Source organism: Trachurus japonicus, chromosome 6, assembly GCF_045865225.1.
Source record: "Trachurus japonicus isolate A0001 chromosome 6, Traja_1.0".
Lineage (NCBI taxonomy): Eukaryota > Metazoa > Chordata > Actinopteri > Carangiformes > Carangidae > Trachurus > Trachurus japonicus.
In genome coordinates this window covers 10,010,628-10,037,363 of record NC_140912.1, presented here as the reverse complement: position 1 = coordinate 10,037,363, position 26,736 = coordinate 10,010,628, and the positions used below count along the sequence as shown (strand labels likewise).

Sequence of the window (26,736 nt, the reverse complement as noted above, 5' to 3'; positions counted from 1 at the left end):
TACCAAACTCAAATTAGTTTTCGCCCAATTCTGAAATATGAGTGTAATTATGTATGTTTTCTCCCCAGCTCTGCACATGCACTGGAGCTCTTTACTAATTAATGAGGGGTCTATTCATTATTCATGAGCTGAGATGAACCTGTAAATGCCTTGGCACCCATAAATGCCTGAGTCTGCATTGTGGGCCAGAGTAGGGCAGAGTTTGGGAGGTGCAAGGCAAAATCCACACGGGGTGGCAGAGAACGAAAGAGACATAAACAAACTGGAGAAGGAGAGAGCATGTACAATAGATGTGGGGCTCACAGACTCAGGTACCTACTATGTTCTGTCTCCATCAAGCCTTTCTTATTTTTAATCCTCTGAGTCTGTAATATACGGTTTGTTGACTGGGTGTGGCACAGCACTCATAAAACTGTCTGGATGTTTGACATTCAAGTTGACATAGAGTGAAGTTGAAATCTCAGTGACGTTATCCAGAGCTCTATTTGTTTCACTTAGATAATAGAAATGTTGTGTCATGTCTTTGGACCCTGGGAATTCCCTGAACACTGAAACAACAGTGTAAGGAGCCCAAGTGTGTCCTTACATGGCAGAGACCTGGACAAAGACCTCCTATTTCAACAAGTGGCCCTTGAAGGGACTTTCTAACTGTATGTGGGTGGCACAGAGAGTTTGTCATTGCTGTGTCAGTGTGTGTTTTTAAGTGTGAGGTTGCTCCTATTTACAAGCCACAGATAATGTTCATTATTACCAAAGCCAAATTACGACATTAAAACATTGTCTGGGTGCCAGGCAGATGAGACAAGACTCCAACTGCTCCTCTCTCCTTGATCGAAACATGGTAACGCTCCAAGCTGTCAATGAGGAAACACGTCATGCCTGTGCCTGTGTTATTTATCCTCCTTACGTTTTTGACCTCAGTCCCACTCCAACCGTTTTCCCTCTGTGTATTCTGTGGGGAAAACCAAGACCATACCGGGGGAGTGGCACAGCTTTTACTAGCCAACTAAAAGTGTTGTGCCATCTCCTGTCGCCTCCTTCATAGGACTGCTACACAAATCATTTTGCTGCCTTCACTAAATGGAATGAGCTACAAAGGGCTCTAAAACTTTAAAAAATTTTCCCAATAACTCTTTTCAAGGCCACTCTGAAGAATGCAGCGCACACTCACAGCAATCTTTCCATCTCAATCTCTCTCCTGTTTCTGAGTTTCTTTTATTTTTCATTCTCTGGCTATAATCCTGTGTTTTTACAATGCCTATTTTATTTCTATTTTTATTCTTATTATCACCACCAGTTGCTGCTGCTGCAGCAGCAGCAGTTGTTATTGTTGGGAAGAGATGACATCCCTCCCTACATTCCTCCAGCCTCCTCTGTACAGTATGCGTATTCCCCACTGTCATTATGACATTGCATATGAGAGTGTATCTCTTTCCACATGGCCACAGAACAGTAGAGCACGACTCAGTATCTGTGTAAAAGATCCCACTGCACTCACAGCCATTTCACCCTCTTTGATTTTTAAACATCTCTCCATTTTCAAATGAATAATGCATTTTGTGGCCACTGTAAGGAATTTATTACATCCTATACAGTAGCACGCAACATACAGTTACATTTACACTGACATGCACAAACGCTTTATGGTAGAGCAAAGCACTTATATTGGAAGATATATGATAATCCACTCTAGGAGCTGTATGCGCACAAACATTTGTCATGTCATCAATGCATTAACATGAATGAGGAAATATCCCTGTAAGTATGTAGATAATAAAATCACAATTATCCTCTTAGGGAGAGAAAATGCAGTCATAGAAACAAGACCTCCAACTTTGCTCCAAGATAAGATGATAATCCAGGGCATGTGTTGTTAGCTGAGCTCACTGTTGCTTTGTGTTTTGTCATGTCTGCCATTCACATGATGTAAATATTATTCTATCCCACATAGCCTCTGAGAAGCTAGTTTATTAAAGTTCCCATTTTGACAGGGCTCTGAGGGTATTTCTTTTTGTTTTCACCCTAAAGTCACATCATAATGAACTTCAGAAAATGTCCGCTTTCATGTCGGGTGCTAGAGTGCATTTTGGTTTGGTGGGAAATGACGCCATCTGTGCTGTATTCATCTTCATATATTAAGGACAGAGTAGTTAACTTTCCCAGTAGTGCTGTTTGTGTTAATGCTTCATCTCTCTTTGTCTCTCTCTCCTCAGTGCCACAGCAACACATCGAGGACAGATTTTATTCAAGGATGCTCTGGCCCAGCAGCTTTGTGAGCAAGGAGGTGAGTAGCAGGCACGACAAACATATACCCCTCTCCCCCCGTCATGACACAAACATGTTAATATACTGCACTTACGGGCAGATAAACCTGCACAGATGCACATACTGTTTGAGCACATGTGCACCAATATGTTCACTCACCTTCCCCCCATCATACCTCCTATTACTGTCTATCATATGCACGAATAGTCAAAATATGGATGACACAGTATGGTTGATATGCAGCTTCTTCATGACAGTGGCATTGCAGCACTTCCTGGCTCTCACTAATGATGCAGCTAGAGCCAGAGATATTTGGATGTCCTATATTGCCAGCTTAATTTCAGCTTATGCTAAACTCAGCTTTTTCCCCCCTCTCTCTGTCGGAGATTTACGCTTTATGGCCAACACTTCTTACATCCACTTTCTGTGACAGCCTTAAGTAGCTATTGACAGACAGTGCAGTCCCACTCTGCATGCTGAGTGTGTATAATTGCTTGTTTACAGGAAAGAAGCCTCCTCCTCACTCAAGAACTCCTCCTTGTATATCATATTTGACTTTAATGCTAAAAGTAGAGAAGCACTTTAGCTGCTGATATGCTTAGTGAGTATATTAGGGAAAAAAGTAATTGTACCTAGTCTCTGAGGACTGTTTATTACAAACATGTCCCCTAGCAGGTCATTGGAGACACTGCAGACGATTGTAGCCCTTGCCAGGCAGAGTGCTCAACTTGATGGCTCCATGCCACTTGGAAAAGATGGGGCACAGAGCCCTCAGTCAGGCCTGGAAGAGTGACAGAGAGTTAGCGACAAGGCTTCTCTCCTCTGTCTCCTTGCCCGAGCGCTCATCCTCTCACCAACACTGACACACTGCCCGAGTCTCCTCCCTCTGCACATGAAATATCTGCAGCCAACAACAGTCACTTAGTTGTTCCCTGCCAAAGCTCTGCAATATCACACTAACACACAACTACTCACAGCAGACAAGCTGGAAAGTAAAGATTTAGACCTTATGATGCCTTGGAGGACAAAAGTTGTGAATGAGAGCAGACAGAGGAACTAGCAGAAAGGTAATGTAAAAACTGAAATCTGTAGGGAGCGAATGGATGTGCAGGTATGAGGGATGGACAGTTGGTCATGGTGATAAGGGATACATAGGAGCGATAGCTGAGGAATAGTGCTATAAACTACCGGTGTCTGTAATGACAGTTTCATTGTGTCATTGGTAAAGGAGAGCTGGGAGGACAGAAGGAAATAAATAGGTGAGACAAAGAGATAGTGTTAATGAGAAACTTGAAGGTCATAAATTGCAGGCGATGTGAGTGTTGGGTAGAGGTTATGTGGTAATTACACATCATTAACCAAAAAAAGTGGGCAAAAAGTAGACGTGAACGGATGATCGACCTTGTTATCGGCAAATTCCTTTGACAGCCAATAGCGCAACACTCTTTCTGTTGCCGAACTGCGCCAGAAAATCTGAATTACAAATGAAAAATGAACATGCCGCAGGCAACAGAAGGCAAAGACGACTGAGGAAAGATGATAGAAAGGAAGGAAGAGAAACAGAAATTAGCCTGATCATTTCTAGTCTCTTCTGGATTTTCCATTAAGCACAATTTTTCTCTCCTCTGCTGATCTAACTTACCGTTGTCAGTTCCTCTTCCTCTTTCCCAACCAGAGCCTGGAACTTCAAAAAAGCAATGCAGATTTTTTTTTTTTTTAAATGTCATGAAACTGGACTCTGCAAGACTCCTGACATAAAAATGAAACTTGAGAATTACTTTGACATTAAACAAACTTTGCTGTAGTGCAGTAAAAAAAAAAAAAAAAGGAAAGTGTGATGAGGCAGAAACCAACTAACTGTAAAGGGAAAAAAAAACCTTACATAAATTAAATTTATTGTCTCAGTTCCCTTAACAAAGACAGACTTACCAGTGGGTAAAGCAGAGGCTTGTCGAAGAGTCCTTTCCAGCAGGATCAAATAGGCTACAGTCCCAAATTCAACCGCAGAGTGGCAAAGAAAGTGCAAGCTGCTCCGAGCAAAGTTACTTCAAATCTCAGCATTAGTATTCAAAGTGGAATAAAAGACACAGGGCCAGCTCAAGCCACTTCAGAAGTTCATATGCTTAAGACTCGAGCTTTGAAGAGCTGGAGAAATGAAAGCTATCTAAAGCAGGGTTATGATCCATGGAGGAGAGGGAAGGAAAAAGAAAAAGAGAAAGGAAGGGATGGAGAGAGAGAAACAGCGGCAAAGCTGCTACAGTAGAATAAGAAGGCAATCAGGGGTGATGCGGCAGGGTGAAGACTTAAAGAACAAATGGACAGATTAACCAAGGAGATAGAGAAAGAGGGTAACACTGGAGTGTGAATCTGAGCTTAGAATGATAAAGAGGTGGAGGGAGACGGGAATCATTCAGTTAAATTCTAATGTAAATAAGAGATTTAAGGATAAAGATAGAAGAGGAGAGATATAAGTCTTGAACTTACTCTTGGACATCTGGCATGAGGCACTAAACAGGAAACCTTTCTACAAGTTCACCGAGACAGGTTATCATTTCTAATATTTCCACTCTGCTGCTTCTAAAATCCTACTGAGACATAAGCAGAGGTTGGATTTGTGTGTTTGTGCTTTTATGTGTGCACATGTGCATCTAGCATTGGAGGAACCTGGGAGGCCTGGTTCCAGACATACCGCTCCCCCCTGAGCGCTTACAGCTTCTTTTTGCTGGGCCAGCATACTTCTCCACCCCGTCCCTTCAGTCTACCTCCGATTCATCCTTCCAGCTTCCCTTCCAGTTTGCTTTGATCTACACCCCATTACTTCAGCCCACAACCAGCACAGAAAATCCCCATATTTTGTTGATATTTGTGGATTCAGAAGACAAAACTAATGGGAGTCTGACAAATGCTGCTGCAACTGAACAAAATCTACAGCACGACCGAGCGGTTCGTGACACCAATCAGCACATCGCCAGATTATTTGGACAGGCTCCTTGAGATGCGTTAAAGCATGATGCAGCAAAATGCAAAGTACCGCTACTGTTTTAAATGATTGCAAGTATCAGAACAGACAGGCGGGAGGATGAAACAGAAGTTCATTTCTGCTGTGCCTGAGCAACCATAAAAAGACTTTAATGAGCCCAGATGAGAGAAGTCAAGTTGGGGGATAAGGAGAGGTAGGGGTGGGTTAGGAAAGGGTGCTCAGTGCTAAAGGGTGGAGTGGTTGTGGGTGTTGAATGGCGCTGCAGGCCGTCCATCAGCTCTATCTCCTGACAGCAGGGCCAGCAGTCCCTGCTTTCTGCCCAGCTTCGCCAGGTCCCCTCATTTCCAGCAAGGGAATAAATCAGGTCTTTATGGGCCTGGCTGAGTGCACTGCACCCCAGATGGATTATTAAAGGGACATATAACTCAAAGAGGCCACTGCTCCCAGAGGGACGGCTGATCACAGCGCAACAGAGGAGGGACGGGTGGCCTCCACTCTCCCACCTCCACGCCACCCACCCGGTCTGCCAGCCAGCCTGCCTCCCTGGCTGGACTCCAGCCCGCCTGCCATCCCTCATCACTCTCCAGCAAGAAACCTTGAGACCTCAGCCGTCTATCTCTTCCCCTCCTGACTGTCTCCTCTAGCCCTGTTTTCTCCTTTTTATTTCTTTCTTCCACATCTTCATTTCTTTTGCTCTACTTTTAAGATTTTTCCTTTGTTGCTTTTTTTTTGTTTAATTTATATTTGAATGACATCGCTCACTCAGCTTCCAACAAGCGAGGAGTGACGATATGTGTTGGTGTGTATACGTTGTTTCTCCTCATTTCTAACGGTAGCATGAAGATGTTTGCTTGAAAGATTAACACAGAAAGCTGAAATAACCCCGTCCTTATGTTTTGAGACACTCGTCTTTATCACCTTGACTTGAAACACAATGTGAAAAGCTAACAACTAATCTGAAAATAATAGTGAAACCTACACATGTGCTGGCTTATTATGGTGATGCCAATTGAAGCACACACAAGGGCCCTGGTTTTCACTGAGCGGAGTGGAGTGGCTGTAATCTGACCTTGGAGAACCACCTCTTTTTAGTCACTGGAGAAGAAAAACAACAGCAACTGGGTCCTGGTGAGTCAGTAATTGCAACCGTCAGTTAGACGAGATCAACCCGACTTTAAACGCAGTTCGTGTCGTCAAGGATGTGAATCAGACGAAGGCAAAAAGAGCAAACGAGAGGAGAGTAAGGGAGATCGGACGAGTTGGTACAGTTTGCAGGGTGCGGAGAGACAGAGGAGAGAGAGGAGATTAGAGCTGGGAGATGGAGAGAAGAGGGGGAGAAGATTTAACATGACTTGTGCCCTGCGCTCTTTGTGTTGAGATGTCTGAGTCTGCCAAAGCTTATGCTCATTTAGTCCCCCCTCGTATCACCCCAACCCTGCTCATCAGCACCCAACTGATGTTAGCCCCGGTCTAGTTTACTGAAACCCCCCTCCTTTTTTTTGTTGCTCCAAAATATGCGTGCATTTGTGTGCATGTGCATAGCAGAGAAATAGCAAATAGGGTTGGGTCATCTGTGGAAGGCAAAGCCGTCTGAGTGTGTGTGTGTGTGTGTCCCTCTGTATGCTTGTGAGTGTAAGCCCTGGCCAGGGAGATACAGGCATTAGCAGAGATGAGCCGCTAATAGAGGAGGCAGTAATTGAAGTCTTTAAGAAAGTGAGAGGGGATTAATCCAAGTGAAATAAGCGCCACTGTCTGCTCCCGATGCACAGAGGGTTAGGCAGAGAGAGACAGAATGGGTGCGGATGGAGGGGTGGGCAGCAGGGAGAGATTGTGATAGAAGGAAAGAGAGAGAGACAGCAGGAGAGTGCAATGAAGCATAGAGAAAGAAAACTGTAAATGAGGTCTTTTTGGAAGCTTGAAGGGATTATCCACCCAAAAAAAAAAAAATTCTTACCGGCCTTTCTCCAGCCAAATGGCCTCACTAGAAAGACTGAGAGCGATTTAGAAGGGTTTGTTTAAGAGAGAGATGAGAGAAGACTGTAAAGAACAGAATATCAACCAAGCATTTATTGCCATGTGAGTTCTAGAAGGTGGATTACTGGGACTGGAGTTTTAGTACAAGCTCTTTTCAGGTTGAATTTGTCAGATGAACACATTCTCATGTAAACTGAGCAAACAGCTGTATGTTATATTTTTTTTTATTATAGCTTAATAAGAATAAACCACGAGAAGCACGAGATAGTTGCCCATGCTGGGAGTGATGTTTTGAATCAGCAAACATTGGAGGATTAGAGGGGGAGGAAAGGAGAGTACGAGAGAGAGGGAGAGAGAGGAAGAAGGCCCTTTGATCTGCTTTTAATGGGCTTCATCGTGGAGCCTGAGCCACAGCCGTGGAGTTGAGCGTCAGGGTCCACCAGAGCAGCAGCAAACAGTCGCAGCCACTGAAGCGCCCAGCTCTGTCACACGGGCCGCTAAGACTCCAACTTCAACAGTCAGCATGAAACTTTACCATCAGTCTGTGAAATGTAAATCCATTTCTAAGAGCACAGACTTTGGATCCAGTGTGAGAGAAAAAAACGAGGGCACCTAATGAAATTGAAGTTTGAGCTCAAAGCATAGACATTTGCAAAAAAAACCTTTTTTCAATGGTCCCTCTCTCTCTCAATTCAGGTTCTCTTGTCAATGAGGAGGTTTTAGGTGGGCTGCCTCAAGTGTAAGCCCCCTCTCTTAGAAGTAATGTTAAAACTGCTGTGAAGTTAGAAAGAAGGTTTAAGTAACCCAAAATGAAACTCAGGAATGAGTCCTCACTATGTTATCTGAGTGTGTCTTATCAGGTGGGCAGGCTCATCCTGGATGGAGAACACTATGGCAGATTATCCCTCTCTTCAGTCTAGAGTAAGGCTTTCTTAAAACACCCCACTACCAGAGAAGAGTAAAGAGGCTCAAAGGGACTGAAGGGTGATGTGTTCACTAAGGTCAAAGCCACTGTGCTGCTGAGCAGTCACGGATCATAAACTTCCCTAATTCCCTAATATGGGGAACATAATCTGGAAGTGTAATTTACAAGATAAAACAACAGTGTACAAACGTCTGTCTAGTTGATGGTTCTCAGTGGCCAAAGGTGAACTATCAAAGCAAAGTTGTAGAGTATGTGGATCATCTGACGCAACTTTTTAGTCGTGCAGTCCATTGCATCAGTCAGATGGTGTAATTTGTCACACCTTTCATGTTTCTTTCTAACAATGCGTACGAGCTAATAGATGGTTTCCTCAAAACTAATCTATCAAAAACTGGCTCGGTTTGATTTATTACGTCTTCAAGCTCACTTTTTTCTACCCTTTCCATCTATTGACGCACAAAAACCTAATGGCAGCTAGCTGAAATGTGAATGCAGACTGTATTCTACAAAGTGTTCTCAGTAATTTAGCTAGAAAGTCAGGCCAATGTTTTCTTTTTAATACCCATGTTTGATTAATTTAGTCTTACCCCCCACCCCCCTCCAACCTTCTCCATTCACCTCCCTCCACCCCTCAGAGCTGTGTATCCCCTGGGAGAGATTGATGGTTGAGTGTGTTAGCTAGGCAGTGGCCACAGATTACAGCACACCGGCGCCCGTGGGGAGGATGGCGGTTAATTGGCATTGAACCGTTAATCATGGCCGCCCAGTCTTTCATTACTGAAAGGAATTAACATCAACAGCCAGGAGACTGCAGATGTGACCGGCCAGGACACAGTGAAAGTTTGTTCCATTCAGAGTTGATTTGAGAATTGGACCGTTTCCGTTGCAATTACATTGAGAGTTAATACATGTGCATATTTCACTATGCAAAACTGAACAGATATGAAAAGTTTGTACATTTTTCCATCTACCCAGAGTTAGTGACAGCCTGTTAGTAAGACCCAGGACTGGCATTCGGGCAGGACTGGCATTCGGGCAAGCCTGACATCCAACTATACCTTAACATTTAAGTATTGAAGATGTTCCTTAACTCCTCCTCTTCTTCCTTGTTTCAGCTCCAACCGAGTCCCCATTGAGACCCAGCCTTTGTGAGTCTGCTTTTCATTTCACAATGTTGTTTATCTCCCTTGAATATTATAATCACAAATGTAATTACAGCATAAAAAGACCTGTTATCAAACAGGTTGTGTCTAACTGTGAGCATGTGGTGTGTGTGTGTGTGTGTGTGTGTGTGTGTGTGTGTGTGTGTGTGTGTGTGTGTGTGTGTGTGTGTGTGTGTGTGTGTGTGTGTGTGTATGTGTGTGTGTATGTGTGTGTGTGTGTGTGTGTGTGTGTGTGTGTAGTGGAGCTCCATGGCAAACATGCTGTGCTGCGTGACGACTTTGACTCCAACCTCCAAGGAGAGCTGGACCCCAGCATCTGGTGGGTAATCTCCTCTCGTAAACTGACGGTGCTGTCGATCACTGTCACCTGACGCTTCTCACCTTTTGTTGTAACTCAATCTCTTCTCTCCTCGTCTCTCCCCTCAGGTCTGAGTGCAGTAACTGTGATGTGGGAGAGCAGTGTGGTGTGCTGATGCATGGCAGAGCGGTCACTTTCTGTGAGCCCTTTGGAGAACGAGAGCTGGTAACCTCCATGTTTGACCACACTCTGACCACTGAACATTTCAAGGCCCATTGACCATGTATTCAAACTAACCACTCAGTGGCCACAAGCGCGACTGCAGTAAATCATAGTCTACTAGATGTAACAACACCTCTTCTAACCAAAGAGCTTGTTGAGGTTTTGTTGCTCCCATGGTTTATATAGTTTCCAAAACACAAACATAAATCATGCATGACTGTTGAATGAATGCCACATTTTAAAATTTAGGACTGCGTGTTTCATTTCAGCGAGAAATATTACTCAAAAATCATGACTAATGACTAAACGACAACATTCCTGAATAATCTGACCAGGGAGTTATAATTTTGGGCAAAAAAACTAAATGCAAAGTTTTCATAGAGCCAATATTATGAAGCTGTCTTTCTCCAGCCAGTTGATGAGCTGTTGAAATAGAGGAATTGTGCTTGTTGTATATTCACTGTAGAAGTAATCTTGATTGTTGTGATTTGTTGTCAGTTTATTTAAAAAAAAAGAACATTTATATAATTTGTAGATAATAGCTTTTATTTCTGTCATCTGTTAACTCAATGGAATTTATGAATTTCCAGCAGCTTAAAGCAGAAGTAAGTGGTCCGGTCGTTTTCGCTAATGCTGCGTTCGAGGCAGGCTTTTGAAATCGTAAATTACAGCTTCAAGTCACAACTTACAACTTTGTAGCGTTTCAGGCAACCCACTCGTGTTTTTCCGACCTGTTTTACCGGTGAAAGTCACTATAACGGCCACTCGTAACTTCTGACCCGTGAACTCGTACCAGATCGAACTGGTACCACTTCACGGTCGGAAAAATACGAGTTTCCTTGAACGCACCATAACAGTCCTCGTCCCTACGTCGCCACATTCACGGCGTTCCTTGGCTGCACACACAGCCCTGCATGCCGTTCTCTCTCCTCATTGGATAAAAACTGTAGGATACGATAAATGTTTTCTCTTCGGCTCAGAGCAGAGCAGAGTGACTGACAGACCCGTGTTTCAGACCAAACACTCTATGTAAGTGATTGCTGTCGGAAGATATAACTATTTAAGACTTATATTAACACAAATATATCACTTACTTCTGCTTTAAGCCAAAACTATTTTTTTCCTGCTGCTGTGGGACAGAAGTTGATGAAAAGCGAGTGTGATGCAATATTTAAAAGTGATAGTGAAACCAAAGGCAGAGCAGGACTGAGTATCACATGATGGTCACACAGTGAAGTACAATAGTATCTGGATACTGTCTGACATGCCATGTGGCACACACACAAGCACACACACATACACATACACATACACATACACATACACATACACATACACATGCAGACACACATACAGTGATAACTGCTTATCAAACCTATTCATGCCTTCCTTCTATCTTTATAAAGTTGATTTCAAACTGTTCATTCTGCTGTTAGAGATGAAAGCCAGTCAGCAACAGAGAAGTGTTTAGAGCCTCATGATTCTATTTACTTCTGTGATAAGCATTTGCTCTGCCTGTCGCTGTTCCAAATGTTTGATGCCGCTGCCTGGCAGCTCTTCTGTCAAGTGCAACAAGCATGCACATCCAGAAACACAGGGATGTTTACACACAGATTTTCACCAGTACTACAGCAACAACAATCAGAACACACACATACACACACTCTCTCTCTCTCTCTCTCTCTCTCTCTCTCTCTCTCTCTCTCTCTCTCTCTCTCTCTCTCTCTCTCTCTCTCAATTCAATTTCAATTTTCAATTTCACAAGCTTTATTGGCATGACTGTCATTACAATATTGCCAAAGCATTACAAAAATGGTAAAATAACACATACAACATAAATAAATAAACAGATAATATAATAATAAAGATGATACTAATGAACAAACAGTGTAGATATCATTTAGCGGGTAAAACTCAACAGGAGCAGCAGCAGCTGCTCATATAGAGGAGCTCATGTTGAGCAGCTCTTCTCTCTTTTTGTGACAGGCACAAACATATTTTGCTGCTTCTAGAGCAGTGGCTCTTTGTTCTCCTAACAAATGACAGAATTTGTCCTGGTCTGAGAGTTGGGTGAAGTTGGGTGTTGTTAGTGTGATGTTAGAGTATGTCTGTGTCCTGATGTGTGTGTATGCGTCACAGTGCAGCAGGAAGTGCTGCTCTGTCTCCACCTGTCTATGTGGACAGAGCTGACAGAGGCGCTCGTCTCTGGGCAGCCAGGTCTGTCTGTGGCGGCCGCTCTCTAAAGCCAGGCTGTGGCCGCTGAGTCTGTACATAGTCAAGGTTTTCCTCAGTCTGGGGTCAGTTACTGAACTCAAGTAATCTGCCATGGAGTATTCTCTGTTTAGGGCCAAATAGCATTGCAGTTTGCTTTGGGTTTTGGTTGTACATGTCCAATAGTTGATGTAATTGTCTTTTTGTTTTTCTATAATTTGGTGGGGCCGGATTGTGTGAGGGTGGTCTTGGTGCTCGGTGCTGGTGGAGCTGAGCCTGTGGACCAGCTGGCTGAGGGGACTCCTGTCTTTGCTCTCCTCTTGGCACTGCAGGGCTTTGTAGTGGTAGGAGTTGGGGTCGCTGGCTTTGAGGTGTTGGTAGAATTTTATTGCTCTTTTTTGGATCCGAATTAAAAGGGGAAATTGGCCTAATTCAGCTCTGCATCCATTATTGGGAGTGTTCCTATGGACTTTGAGAAAGCTTTTGCAAATCTCGGTATGCAGGCTTTCGATCGGGTGTTTGTCCCATTTCTCAAAGTCTTGAGTTACAAGAGGACCCCACACTTCACTTCCATATAGTATAATAGGTTCAATTACCGATTTAAATATTTTCATCCAGACTCTAACGGGGATATCAATGCAGGAGGATTTTTTAATGGACCAGAAAGCTCTTCTGCCCTTGTCTCGCAGATCGTTAATGGCCAGATTGAAATTTCCTGTGGCTGTAATGTTTAATCCGAGGTATGTGTAGCTGTGTGTGTGTTGTATGTCTGTAGAGTCCAGGAGGAACCTGTGTTGGTCTTTCTGACACTTGGGTCATTTCTGCAAGATCATGACTCTGGTTTTGTCCAGGTTAATGGTCAGGGCCCAGGTCTGACAGAACTTTTGCAGATGATCTAATTGCTTTTGTAAAGCCTCCTTAGATGGAGCGAGCAGGATTAGATCATCTGCAAAGAGTAGACACTTGACTTCAGTGTCAGAGAGGGTTGTCTGACTCTACCAGGGATTTGGCCAAATCATCAATATAAATATTGAAGAGGGTGGGGCTGAGACTGCAGCCTTGCTTCACCCCTCTACTTTGGGGGAAGAAGTCGGTTTCCATGATTCCAATTTTTACAGTGCATTGATTATTTATGTACATTGTCTTGATATATCATAGGTTTTTCCCCCAATACCTTTTTCTAATAGTTTCAGAAACAGACCATGATGCCAAATTGAGTCGAATGCTTTCTTGAAATCTACAAAACAAGAGAAGATTTTGTTTTTGTTGTGGTGGACGTGTTTCTGGATGAGGGTGTGGAGGGTGTAGATGTGGTCAGTGGTTCTGTGTTGTGGAGTGAATCCAATCTGACTCTTGCTCAGGACATTATGTTCACTGAGGAAGTTTTGCAGACGGTTGTTTAAGATGCTGCAGAACAACTTCCCCAGGTTGCTGCTGACACATATGCCTCTGTAGTTGTTGGGCTCGTACTTGTCTCCACTTTTATGGATTGGAGTGGTAATCCCTTGGCCCCAGGTGTCTGGAAAATGACCGATGTTCAAGATGATATTAAATAATTTCAGTATGGCAGTCTTGATCTTATGGCTGCCGAACCGAAGCATTTCATTTAAGATGCGATCCGGTCCACTTGCCTTCCTTGGCTGCAGGGCCTGGATCTTGGTCAGTAGCTCCTCTTCACTAATTTCATGATCTAATGGGTTTTGGTTGTCTTTAACGACTGATTCAAGAGTTTCTAATTTGTTTAGCAGGTTATTTTGGGCTGAATTCGGAGTGATTGTACTGTATAGATTTTCAAAGTGTTTTTTCCAAATTTCACCAATTTGAATTGCCAATTCTTCTTTGTGTGATTTGTTGAATGAATGCCATTTTTTCCAAAAATTATTTGAATCAATGGATTCTTCAATTTCTTCGAGGAGTTGCTGTTCGTGTTGCTTCTTTTTAGTGCTTAGTGTTTTTCTGTATAATTTCAATGATTCACAATAGCGAAGGCGGAGCTCATGATTGTCAGGTTGCCGGTGTTTTTCATTGGATAATTTACGGAGTGTTTTTCTCAGACACCTGCAGTCAGAGTCAAACCACTTTTCATGAGTAGATTTGTTTGAACTGTGATGATGAGGTTTGCTCAGATTGGACAGAAGTGCTGTTTTGTCAAATATATCATTGATATCCCCAACAGCCTGATTGAGGCCATCTTTGTTGTGGGGATATAAGGTGGAGAGAGAAAATGGTCCAACTTCATTTGGATAGTTGGGTGCCCGATGGCTCTCTGGTATTCATCTTTGTTATGACTTGTCCACCTATAAGGCTGTTTGGAGGGGTTGAGTCTGCTGGGCTCTGCTACTTGGGGGTCTGTTGGGCTCTTCCTAATGTACAGGGTGATTTTGCTGTGATCTGATAGGGGCGTTAGGGGGCTGACGGTGAATGCTCTTAGATAGGAGGGGTCTAGGTCTGTAATGCTATAGTCTACCCTCTCTCTCTCTCTCTCTCTCTCTCTCTCAGACACACACTCACACATACACATTTACACAAACACACAACAACAGCACAGGTTATCTACAGCCCATTAAGGGTTGTATCATATTGATAACATACAGGAAAAATGTTCCATCAACTTGCCATTTAAAGAGTAACATAACACCAGATGAAAATGTTGTACTTCTCTCCAGTAGTTGATGATCTTACCCTTTTACAGCGACACAGAAATGTGTCCAGAAAGGCTGAAACATTGGGTTACATGGTTTAGTGCTGTTACTGTAAATATTCAAGAAAGCAACATTAGTGAGCCAGTACTTTTCAGCTTGGTGTTAAATTAAAAACACTTGCTTAGTGCATCAAATCACAGTCGACATTTTTCCCCTGAGTTATTAGATGATATCACACTATAAACTAGATTTGATTATTTATTGGTGACGACCTAAACTGCGTTGTGTATCTTCCCCAGATCACTGTTCCTCTCAACACCAGCACAGCTTCAGTCCTGCAGTTTGCCCTGGGTGAGTATTAAATTGCACTGCAAACAATGGCTATGTGTGTTTTGTTCAGCAGACTAACTGCATGTTTGAGAAGTTTTTAACCCTGTTGAAATATCTTAGCCCTGCGTGCAACTGTGTTCTCCAGCCAGCACAGCAGATGCCTTTGTCATCCTCTTGAGACAAGCATCTTTTGCCCTGTTATATGTCAGTAAACCAACTGCTACACAGGATGTCTCTGTGTTTCATTCTCTCTCTCTCTCTCTCTCTCTCTCTCTCTCTCCGTGTCTGTCTCTTTCCCCTCTCCTCCTATCACAATAATGAATGATTTACAGTATTCTGGAAAGACACCCAGAAGGCCAAGACAGAGTTTTTAGAGGTGTTGTATTTTTCATGTCCATTACATGCATCTGCCAGTTCTCATGGGAACACGACTGGCTGGAAACAGGAGTACATACTGTATCAACAACCCCTCTCACCCTCACCCCTCTCCTGTATTTTTCTCTCTCCCTTCTCTCGTTCTGTCTGGCTGCGCTTTGCAGGTCATTAATATGAGTTTGTGTTGCGGTAGCGTTGTGTATTGGAGCAGTTCAGTAGTGCAGGACAATGAAGTGGTGGCAGGTTAATGCACGGCTGTATACAGCGGGGTTGGAGCATCACAGCAGGGCGCCAACAATACATGGATGCTGCACACTGTGAGGCAGTGTGGGAGTAGGAGGGGGGAGGGCAGTGGAGGAGAGAGTAAAGGTGGAGACATGGGGATTTTCCTGCTTCCTCCATTAGCAACCTTTGACCCTGCCTACTCCCACAGCACCCACACAAACCCACATGTTTAAGGTGCAAAAATTCCACATAACCTCTTCATATGGACAAGAATACCAACACACACACATACAGGGATGCACTGGTAGTGTTTGGCTACAGCTGACTGTACAGTCTCTGGTCCTACATCAGCACTTCTCCTCTGATCACCTCTGCCCAACCCCTTCCATATCGACTCCTACTTCTACTTCGTTCAGCCCTGTTAAGCCGCTGATCACTTAGTTCCACTATGACACCATTTAGATACAATTTTCCACTCGGCTAAGGGAGGGGAATGTGGGAGCAATCAGTCAGAAGAAGCCACCATGCTGTGCCTCACTGCTCCTTGAGGCATAAAGAGGATCATTGCGCTGCTGATGAAATTCAGTTGATAAAAACAGGAAACTAGCTGACATATTATTTAGCTGCTGTAACAGTCATATACCGTAAGTGTGTCTTCTTTGTATTTTATATTTTCCAGGTTCAGGCTCCTGCCGATTCAGTTACTCAGACCCCAGCATCACTGTGTCATACAGCCTAAGTGGTAACACCAACACGTCAGATGACTGGATCACACTGGAGAAGATCAGGTCTCTCTCTCTCTTTCTCTCCTGTCTTCCTTATCCGTACTGCAGTCCTTCAATCTGTTATGAACACCCACCTTGTCTGTTTTCCATCATTCGCACCTCCTCTCAATTTGTCATTCCTCTTCTGTTTGTGTCACAGTGATCCCTGTGTTTTTCATCCCTCTTTCCCTGCCACTTTGTCAGCTCTCAGACAGAGGTATGATGTAGTAATACTGTCTATTAACCATAATATTGGATTATTTCTTTGCAAAGGTTGGGCTCTCAGAATGCAGAAACAGACTCATAGACATTGCTGAACCCAGTTTTCTCTCTCATTTTCATCCATCATAAGAGGATGCAGTTTTTTCTCCATATTTGACTATTTTTGTTTTCAATGATTAATGAATGACAAATTATCATTTTCATGTCAGCTGTATGAGTACAGCCGCCATCCACACACTCATCAATTTGTATGTTTTCTCTCTCTCTCTCAGAGCCCCAACCAACAGCAGCACTGTCATCCACCTTCTTCCCCTGCCACATCAGTCCAGGGCTGATGGTGTTCGTATCCGCTGGTCTCAGGAGGCTCCCCAAGGCCCCGAAGGCTACGAGTCCTGCTGGGGCTTGGACAACGTGCTGCTGGTGAATGCTGCTCACAGAGCCCCGCTCATGGAGGACAATTTGGACCCCCCAGACACTGCTAACTGGCTGTTCTTCCCTGGAGCTACCATTAAGGTAGCACTGTTGTTAAAGGAGCAGAACTAATGTCATAAATATGTGTTGTTTTAAACCTCAGAGCAGAACTGCAGCATTTGCTCTTTATTTTTAAAATGTTTCCGATTGCGCGTGTTAACACTTTGTTCTTTCTGACCAGCACGCCTGTCAGTCCGAGGGCAATGCTCTGTATTTCCATGGTGGCGAGGGAACTGGCCACAGCTTTTCATCCACCAGAGACGTTGACCTGCACAGAGAAGAGGGAAGGAGCTACTGGGAGGAAGACTTTGAGAGCCCACCATCCAAGTAAGTCATCATAATGGTCAGATTTCATCACCCACTCGTCAGATTTATAGCACAAGTCAAAAGTGTGTTCAAACTACTGTACATTTTCTGAATAACCCGACAAAACCTGAGAGCTTCAAAAGTGCACATTAAAATAACAACACCATAAAAGTGCAACAAAACAATTTACAGGGGAAGGTCAAACTATGCCATTAAAACGGTATCTAATACAAACTGTGAAAAAAAACGGTGTAACATTAAACAGATTTATAGGTTTTTAAAAGCCTTTTAAAATGTGGCTGACTCAGCTGACCTGATACTGAAGGGGGGTTCGATCAATAGCAATTAAGCTAATATAGTGTAACCAAATTTGGTTCCCAGACCTGAGGCAATAGTCTTTTATCATGTTACAGTAAATGATGAAAATATATTTCAGAGCCAAACTGTGATGAGGCTTTAAAAGTAGTAATTATATTCAGTGATAATCTAAAGCCTTTTGAGTTTAAAGATGGAATTAATATTCATGATGATAACATTTGGGCTCAGAAAAAACAAGGAAAAAGCGATTTAACATAGAGAGAAGATTTTGGTAGGATATCAGCGCTCTGATGTTTCTGTCTGTGCGTATATATGCATATGCTTTGACACCTGTCACTTGTTATATGTCAAGCACACAACACGCAGCGTGTTGAACAAGTTTCAGTCAAGCAAACACAGGTGAATGCCATGCCTCTGACTGCTACAAAGACAGCAGTCCATCTGTTCAGAGTGAGACGTACACACATGCAGCGAAACATACTGTACACACACAAAGACGCACACTCGACAGCAGAAGCAAGGAGACATTGTGAAAAGCACAGTGAGAGGCAGAGAGAGAATAGAAAGAGAGGATGATAGCAACCCAGTGTTGCTGCCAGAGAGTAATTAACAGGCCTCATGCACCAGGTCTGTCACTACATTTTTCCATTAATGAGGAGGACCTCAAACAGCAGCGTGTTTCTGCAACCAGACCACACCCTCGCACCTTCCTGCAGCATGCCAGCATGCTAGCATGGCACACCACATGCTTTCTCTCACCCCTCAGGCATCATGGACCGACACATGTGTGAATAGGGCAAGGAAAGTTTATTTTTCGGTGATGCCACACTCCACTGTGTCATTTAACCCAACACTGGCTGTGACAGAGACACACCAGCTTTTACGCCACATGACAGAGAGAAGAGAGAAAGAGGGGAGGAAAGACGGGGGGATGAGGATGAGGGAGGGGCAGAGGAATGCAGGATAGAGCTGACACACTGAGCTAACTTCTGTCAGTGCTAATGAGGATACTCTCTCTACTGTGCAGAAGTGTGTGTCTGCATGTGTGTGTGTGCTCTCTCATGTGCGAGTCCTCCTCCAGGTGATTTATGCAGCATTCCTGGCATTGTATGTTTGTTGAATCGGCAAAGTGTCAGTGATACTCCTGAGGGAGATGTTGTGTAAAAGAGACAAATCTGTAAACATGTGTGTTTTATATGCTATTATTTGTGTCACTAATGAGATAATATTTGGCTTTGTTTAAGTGCTTATATTTTACAATAAATGACCGCTCTGCTCTCTGTTTGTTTAACTGTGTATATAACTGTACTGCAAATGACTACATATATAGGTATTAAATGTAGGTAGGTTTTTGTATGTTATTTAATGGTTTATCTAACAGGGTCACAGGGCACATTTGTAAACATTGTTGTAAATGCACCAACATTAACCCAGAGGCTATTTCTGTCTGTTACGAAGCCATCTTAAAAACTGAATATACAGTAAGATTATAATTACTGTTGCTGTAAGTAACTGAGATCATCTATAAGCATATAGAGCAATAATAAAAGGAGATAATGAAAGAATAATGGTGGGGAAAAATTACATCAAATTATATTACATTTTCTTTATGGAAACATGCAACACAGAAGTAGATAATGATACAGATATTTTGTGATACTGGGCAATGATGAAAATGAACTGTTTGTGTTTATGTGCTGACCAGAGAATACATGTACATCATGGATTTACATATACTGTATTGAAACACTTACCTCTGAGATGAAAATTTGAGACACTAATTTTCTTCACTAAATCAACCCTCCCTGTCTCTACTTTGTATCCAGCTGGGACATAGAGGGAGCTGTCTATGGGACCCAGTGTGGAGAGATTGAGTCAGGCTCAGCCCTAGTTTTTGAAAAGGAGGGGCGGAGGCGGGTGTGCACCCCCTACCTCGACACCACGTCTTATGGAAACCTCCGCTTCCACTTTACCATGGGTATGGAAAATCCCCCATCCATCATACTTTGTCATATATTTGGATTAAGAAAAAGTGAGCAACAGTAGCTCTACTTGACATACTAATACATTGCTGTGTAATGGTATTTTTATTTTATGGTGCCCTCATCATGTGTATTAGATTGCATAGACATAGTGAGATGTGTTTGTGTTTAGGTGGTGGCAGCTGTGATCCAGGAGAGTCCCATGAGAACGATGTAATTCTGTTTGGGAGGTCTGAAGGCAGGAGGGAGCGTGTGACACTCGACACACTTCCATACTCCTCGTACAAGGTGATAAAGACAAGACATATACTCCATATTCACACACAATAAATATATGTAACACGGCTTTCAATTTCTTGTGCTACAGTATGACACCACAATTACATTTGTGACACTAACCCTAGATTACAGGTGTTTTACCAGGCCTTGATTTTTGACTGTGTGTATCATTCAGATTAGTAGAATTTGAAATGGGGTTTTGAACAGTCATTGTTGTGCTGTTAGTTGTCTGATAGATTACTATTTGTCAGCTGTTAACTGATCAGTCACAGTTTTCCTTCACTTTCCAGTATTTTATTTGTCAGGATTTGCTGTTTTTCTTCATCATATGTCATAGTAACCTGAATATCCTTTGGTATTAAGAAGAAACTAAGCACCTTGCAGCTTTCATCTTGAACTTTGGGGAATTGTTATTGTACAAAATTGCAACGTTATCCTATTTTCTGAAATTTTATGTCAACCAGTTGAGTCAATACTCAACAGTTCATAAATCATGAAATGATTGAAATGAAAATTGATAATTGCAGCACTAGTTAGCATCTTCCTTCTGCTCTGATCTATTCATTCTTTCATTCATTCCTCCTCTGTCAGACTCCTGCTGTGGTATCAGTAGCACTGCCCACTGAGCTGCAAACACCAGTCACCCAGTTCTGCCTGGAGCAGCGGTCACATGGAGGTGCCAACCGTCATGTCTGGGCCGTGGACTTCATGCAGCTGCTCCCTGTGCTGCCTGGCACACACACACATGTTGCTCAATTCTCCATCAACCTCGGCTGTGGCTCCTACCAGCCTGCCAACAGGTGTGACACACTTTAAAACTGGGTTAGCCAGCATTTCCGCACAAACATACGGCCGCTTTTTTAGTGATAATCACAAAAATGGCCTGCAACAAAGGAGATCGCCACACCCCAAGTGAGACATCCTAGATTCTCTCAGTTATTTTGGTGAGTGACGCACATAGGAAACTGAAGGGCATAATGCTTAGAGCAGCAGTGTCTAGGGGAAGCTGAACTCATTTGACCTAGGTATGTACCGTACGTCCTCATGTTTCAAAAGCAGCCATTTGAAGCTGCTGATGTACAAAATCACAGAGTGCAGTTTGAATAAAAGAGTAGAAGTAAAGGCACAGACGTTGCAACAGAGTCTCAGAAGACATAATGAGATTTTTTCCCCCATGTATTCTTAGTAGAGAAGTTCAGTGTTTTTACACTGCTTCAAGATGAAAATTGAATTCTACTATTCAGATGTGAGATAAGACACTCTTTGTTCTCTTTCATTAGCGTCGGTCTGGAGTTCTCCACCAACCATGGTCGTACCTGGTCTCTGCTTCACACTGAGTGTCTGCCTGAGCTCTGTGCTGGACCCCATCTACCTCACAGCACCGTCTACTCCTCTGACAACTACAGCGGGTATGAATGAGAATGCACATCTGTATGTGTGTGCATCTGTATGTATGTGAATGGACTATATGTTTATATTAACATATCTTGGTATACCTCTCCAGGTGGACAAGAATCTCCATCCCTCTGCCCAATGCTGCCCTGACAGAGACCACACGTTTTCGCTGGAAACAGTCTGGTGCTGGATCAGGCAACATGTGGGCCATCGACAACGGTTAGAACAATACAAGTTTCTAGGTTGTTTTATAAATGCACAATAAATCATCAGAAATGAAAATCTTAATGTCAGTTGTGCAGACTCCAGTGCAGTATTGATGTGTAGAGTTATCTTCTACCTGTAGTGTCTTTGCTGTTAATTCTAGCGAGATAATACACACTGATCACAGAAAGTCACAAAAAGGTTATTATAGCTCACTCATACATAAAAGAAATAATTCCTTGCTGTAAAAAGTAATTTATTTGTATTCACTTATTGCCTTTCAGTGTATATCGGCCCAGCTTGTCTTCGTTTCTGCTCTGGGCGAGGACATTGTTCCCGAACCGGCTGCAAGTGAGGATCTGCTTTTTATTAAACCAAATAAATCCGGTGTCTCCCCTTCAAAATGAGTCTGCTCATTATCCACCTAATGCCTTGCAGCACCAATCACCATTCAAAATTAATCAAATTGTATTATGGTTATGATTTATTAATGGATTTTCATTATCTCTGTCTACTTTTTGTCATTATATCCCTCACTCTTTTTAATGTCTCATATCTCTCTCCTCTCCTCTCCTCTCCTCTCCTCTCCTCTCCTCTCCTCTCCTCTCCTCTCCTCTCCTCTCCTCTCCTCTCCTCTCCTCTCCTCTCCTCTCCTCTCCTCTCCTCTCCTCTCTCACACCTACCAGATGTGACCCAGGCTTCAGTGGTCCAGCTTGTGAGCTCGCCTCCCAGACCTTCCCGGCTTTCCTGTCAGAAGGTTTCTCCAGCCCTCGCCTCTCCTCCTACCACAGCTTCTCTTCTCTTCGTGGGGCTGAGGTCAGCTTTGGCTGTGGGGTGCTGGCCAGTGGCAAGGCTCTGGTCTTCAACAGGGACAGCCGAAGACACTTGGTTACTGCTCCATTAGACAGTTCCCAGGCCAGGTAATACTGTAAAAGTGCTGATATGGAAAACAAGATCATCATTTTTGTAAAACAAAAAAAAACAACAACAAACAGCAACAAAAAACTTTTGCTGATTTTGGTTTCATTAGGTTGAATTTTGTCTGATAGATACTGCAAATGTTCCTGCCAGTCAGCTCTCCACTCTCCTCCTTTGTCAATACTCCGTTCCTTTCTGGTAGATGGATTATGATCATGGGGAGGACTGCAGATGAGAGGAGAGATGGAAGCAGAGAATAAAAATGTGAGGGAGAAAGATAGAGAGGGTACGATGGCGTTAGATATGGCATCTGTGTTAGATTGATTATGCCTGTTGCGGCTTGCAGTGTGCCACCTGATGGCCATATTTAATGCCAGTTTCCTGGCTGATTGAGTGAACAGCTGCCTGAAAGAGGAAACTGCACCGCTAATGAAAGCAAAGCTAAGCCAAGGACAGAGAGAGCTGAGGGGTGACTGGCAGCCTGAGACAGATGATGGAAATTATAATAAATATTACATTAGTATAGATGATAATATGCCTGCCAAAACCTAGATGAATACATAAGATCATGCTACATTTAAACTATATTCAGTTTACATGAATACAAGGATATGGACTCTGACTCCGATTCACACCGTCTCTGTCTCATTCTTTTTTTTCCCTCTACCTCCTCTCATCTAATTTTGTCCTCATTCATTTAATCATCTCATCCATCATCCTGCCATCTCCCTCCCTCCTCTTTGCTCTGCATGACTGTCTGTTTATCTACCCTTTTACCCGTCTCTCTCAACTCTCCCTCCTGAGCACTCTGGTGGTCACCTTACTTTTTCTTCTCATTCATCACCCTGCCCTTTTCTCCCTCTCTGTGTCATTTCCTTTATTCACACTGTGTCTGTCCCCACTGCTGCTCCAAATTTCTTACCCCTGCTTTCCTTTTCTTCTCATGTTCTCACTCTAATTCTGTGCAGGTACCTACAGTTCACTCTGCGTCTGGGAAGTCGCAGCACCTTGAGCTCATGTCCCGCTCCAGACCAGCCAGGAGAGGGCGTCCTGCTGCATTACTCCTCAGACAACGGCATCACCTGGACGCTTCTGCAGCACTACGCTTACCAGGGCTTCCATGAGCCAAGGTACCGTCGGCCCGTATGTGTGTGTGTGCATAGACCTGTATGCTTATGATCCCATAGAGACCGTATGAGTCCATTAACACACACATTTACACTGCTAATGAGAAGCTGGAGGTGTAAGCCACTGGGGCCCATTGAGTCAGGTAGTGCCATCTACAGTATGTGCATAATGAAGACAAAGTGGGCTGGCCTCCAGCTGTGGATGCCAAGTCTCTGAGCTCTGTTCATCAGCACTTAGCAGGTCAACAGGGGTCAGTGAGATCTGGTGCAAGGTACCAGTGAAGGTTCTTACTGGACCAACATGTTTGTTTGTACACAACCACCAGGAAACAGCAGTCACTCTTGACAAAGAGAAAAAGTATTTGTGGTGTAGTTGGCTATAATAAACTATGATTAAATTGCTGTAGTTATGAGCCTTGGTAATGCAGGCCATCTGTAATGTGTCAGAATCTATTTAAGCTTGTCTCCAAATGTACATTATTTACAAACAGCAGACTGGGATTATGTCAGTCTGAGTCACAGTTCAGTCAGCCCGTGTGATTAATTCCAGCTGAAATGTTTGGCATTATTAATACTGTCCCCAAATTTATCTTACTATTCTTTCTCTCCATGAAGTGTCAGTAAAGTTTAGTTCAACGATTTCTTTCCCCTGAACAGGATCGTGTCAGTTGAACTCCCGCCCGGTGCTCGGAAGTTTGGCGTGCAGTTTCGCTGGTGGCAGCCGTATCACTCAGGCCGTGGTCAGGATGTGTGGGCCCTGGATGAAATCAGCATGACCTCTGTGCTGTTCAACACCATCAGTCTGGACTTCAGCAACGTACTAGACGTTACCCAAAGTCTTGGATTCTATCTTGGCCATGTACAGCCCTACTGTCAGCATGACTGGACACTCAGGTAGTGGATCTAATGCTCTGATAGAGATAATGATCATATTTGGATTCACTTGTTTATGGCTTTATTTAGTGTCTGCTGGGTTCAATCATAATTAAATAGTTTCCATATTTCGCACATTCTGTGACATACACTGTAAACTGTTTTCTTGTATGTAACAACATCTATTGCACGTCTGTCCGTCCTGGGTGAGGGATCCCTCCTCTGTTGCTCACCCTGAGGTTTCTCCGATTTTTCCCTGTTAAAAGGGTTTTCCATTGAGTTTTTCCTCAGTCGATGTGAGGGTCTAAGGACAGAGGATGTTGTTACGATGCCATGTAAAGCCCTTTGAGACAAACTGTTTGTAAAAACGGGCTATACAAATAAAATTGCCTTGCCTTGCCTTGCCTTGCCTTGCCTTTGTTTATATACTATATATTGCTGTAATTTGCAGTCCCTTCTTGTTACTTTGCCTATTCAAAGCCCCTGTGTGAAGTGCAGTAGTTCTGCCAAACCCAGTCATGTTCCACAGCACCTCACATATGACATCCTCCCTGTTGTGCTCCAGTTTCTCTGGTGAGCCCAGCCCTGGCTCCAGTATCCGTTATGTGGAAACTCAGTCCATGCAGATCGGAGCCTCTTACAGTCTGCAGTTCTCACTGGTCATGGGCTGTGGCCGCGAGCCGTCCCCTCACATTGACACGCAGGTCCGCCTGGAGTTCTCCACCAATCACGGCCTCACCTGGCACCTGGTCAAAGAGGTAAGAAGAGTCAAATGTACTCACCTTTGTTCCCCTCTCATAATGTGATTGTTAACATCTGAACTCTTTTGTTTTAATATTGTGACTCACACCTTTGTTTATGACTAAAACTTGTAGAAGTCGTCCTGGAGAGAGAGCAGGAAACTTATCATTTATTCATGATCATGAATATTGATTTGCCCATTACAGCCTCAGTAATAATGTGTAAATAATGAGAGTCCTTAAATGTAGCACTTTGTTTCAGATGAGAAATTATCGCAATTACTTTTTATCATCCTACTATTAGCAAATACATGACAATACTTGAATCAGCAAGCAGATTATCTTCACATGATTCAACAAAGACTTTCTGTGATCAGAACTGGCTCATAAATATTCATGAGGCACCAAAGTATCTGCCAAGATTTTTATTGCCTTTGGAATTGAATAGGGTGTAATGAGTCCTCCATCAGCGAAGTTTCTCTGATTCTCCCATGTGCGCAAAAATGCAGTCATCTGGCAAGTGCAGAGTGTAACACAGTGAACGTCCTGTACTGTTAATCTTTGCTTGTCTCACAGATTTCAAGGTCAGTGATAATGTATTCCTAAATTGTCCCTTTATATGGATATACTGTATAGGGCTAATAAAGTATTAGGATATGTGAAGTATATCATGCTGTTTTTGAAGGAATTCGCTACAAAAAGTCATCATTCAGCAAAGTAGAACTGTTTAGTGATGAAACCCATTATTTTCTTGACCTAGGCCTGTCTGCCTGGGATGCCAAGCTGCTCTGAGTTCACAGCTCCGAGTGTCTACCACCCTTCGGAGTTCAAAGACTGGAGACGCATCACTCTGTCTCTGCCTCAAAAGACATGGTAAGTATTGCACATCTGTACAACAGACACCAAGGAAGAGATTCTCAAAGTCCCCTTTGAGATGAAGTTTTCTGGTTATACAATAAAGCAAAACATGACATTACAAAACATCCACATAGACACACACTAATGTACACATCTACACATAACTACAGACATCAGAACTATTCCACATCAAACTTTTCCTGAAAGAAAGCAGCAGTGCTCATTGGAAAGAGGTTCACAGTGATTAACATTGCACAACATTTTTTCAGCAATACATCACACTGGGCTTTTAACACACACTGACCATTCTTGTATATCTGTGATGCAAAATGCTTTATGCCCCTGCTCTGATGCACAGAGGCACAGAGCTCAACTAAAAACACTAAAGAGTGTCACAAGGATAATTTACAGTACATCGACTATGTGATGTAAGAGAAAACTGCTGTTTACACTTGAAGGAATAAAACTGTGTTTTGGGAGTTTGCGTCTGTTTTTGTCAGACCCACTTGGGTGTTTCAATCACAAATGTCTTTAATTTCCAGAGACATGTTGTCTAACCTGGGTGGAACACACATTATCTGTGTGGTTCACTAAACGTTGCCATCATTTTCTGGAAAAATAAAGTGCTCCCAAAAATGGCATCTAAGGGATGAGAGATTCATTGAGCTC

The 26,736-nt window shown here is 43.2% G+C and overlaps 1 protein-coding gene across 7 annotated transcripts in view; it reads left to right on the top strand.

Moving 5' to 3' along the window:
• Positions 1-26,736, top strand: part of reln (reelin) — a 98,932-nt gene that overhangs the window by 47,420 nt on the left and 24,776 nt on the right. For 4 of the 7 annotated variants that reach the window (XM_085778685.1, XM_085778683.1, XM_085778684.1 and 1 more), the window contains exons 4-23: positions 2,214-2,284; positions 9,260-9,292; positions 9,548-9,626; positions 9,734-9,830; positions 14,980-15,031; positions 16,290-16,398; positions 16,535-16,591; positions 16,869-17,109; positions 17,249-17,394; positions 19,518-19,669; positions 19,846-19,961; positions 20,544-20,752; positions 21,233-21,361; positions 21,457-21,566; positions 21,836-21,902; positions 22,238-22,471; positions 23,438-23,599; positions 24,254-24,490; positions 25,035-25,227; positions 25,970-26,082. In XM_085778685.1, the coding sequence (XP_085634811.1) occupies positions 2,214-2,284; positions 9,260-9,292; positions 9,548-9,626; positions 9,734-9,830; positions 14,980-15,031; positions 16,290-16,398; positions 16,535-16,591; positions 16,869-17,109; positions 17,249-17,394; positions 19,518-19,669; positions 19,846-19,961; positions 20,544-20,752; positions 21,233-21,361; positions 21,457-21,566; positions 21,836-21,902; positions 22,238-22,471; positions 23,438-23,599; positions 24,254-24,490; positions 25,035-25,227; positions 25,970-26,082 (2,607 nt within the window). The remainder of the gene's footprint in view (positions 1-2,213; positions 2,285-9,259; positions 9,293-9,547; positions 9,627-9,733; positions 9,831-14,979; positions 15,032-16,289; positions 16,399-16,534; positions 16,592-16,868; positions 17,110-17,248; positions 17,395-19,517; positions 19,670-19,845; positions 19,962-20,543; positions 20,753-21,232; positions 21,362-21,456; positions 21,567-21,835; positions 21,903-22,237; positions 22,472-23,437; positions 23,600-24,253; positions 24,491-25,034; positions 25,228-25,969; positions 26,083-26,736) is intronic. The other 3 variants (XM_085778688.1, XM_085778687.1, XM_085778686.1) reach the window with 1 other exon arrangement.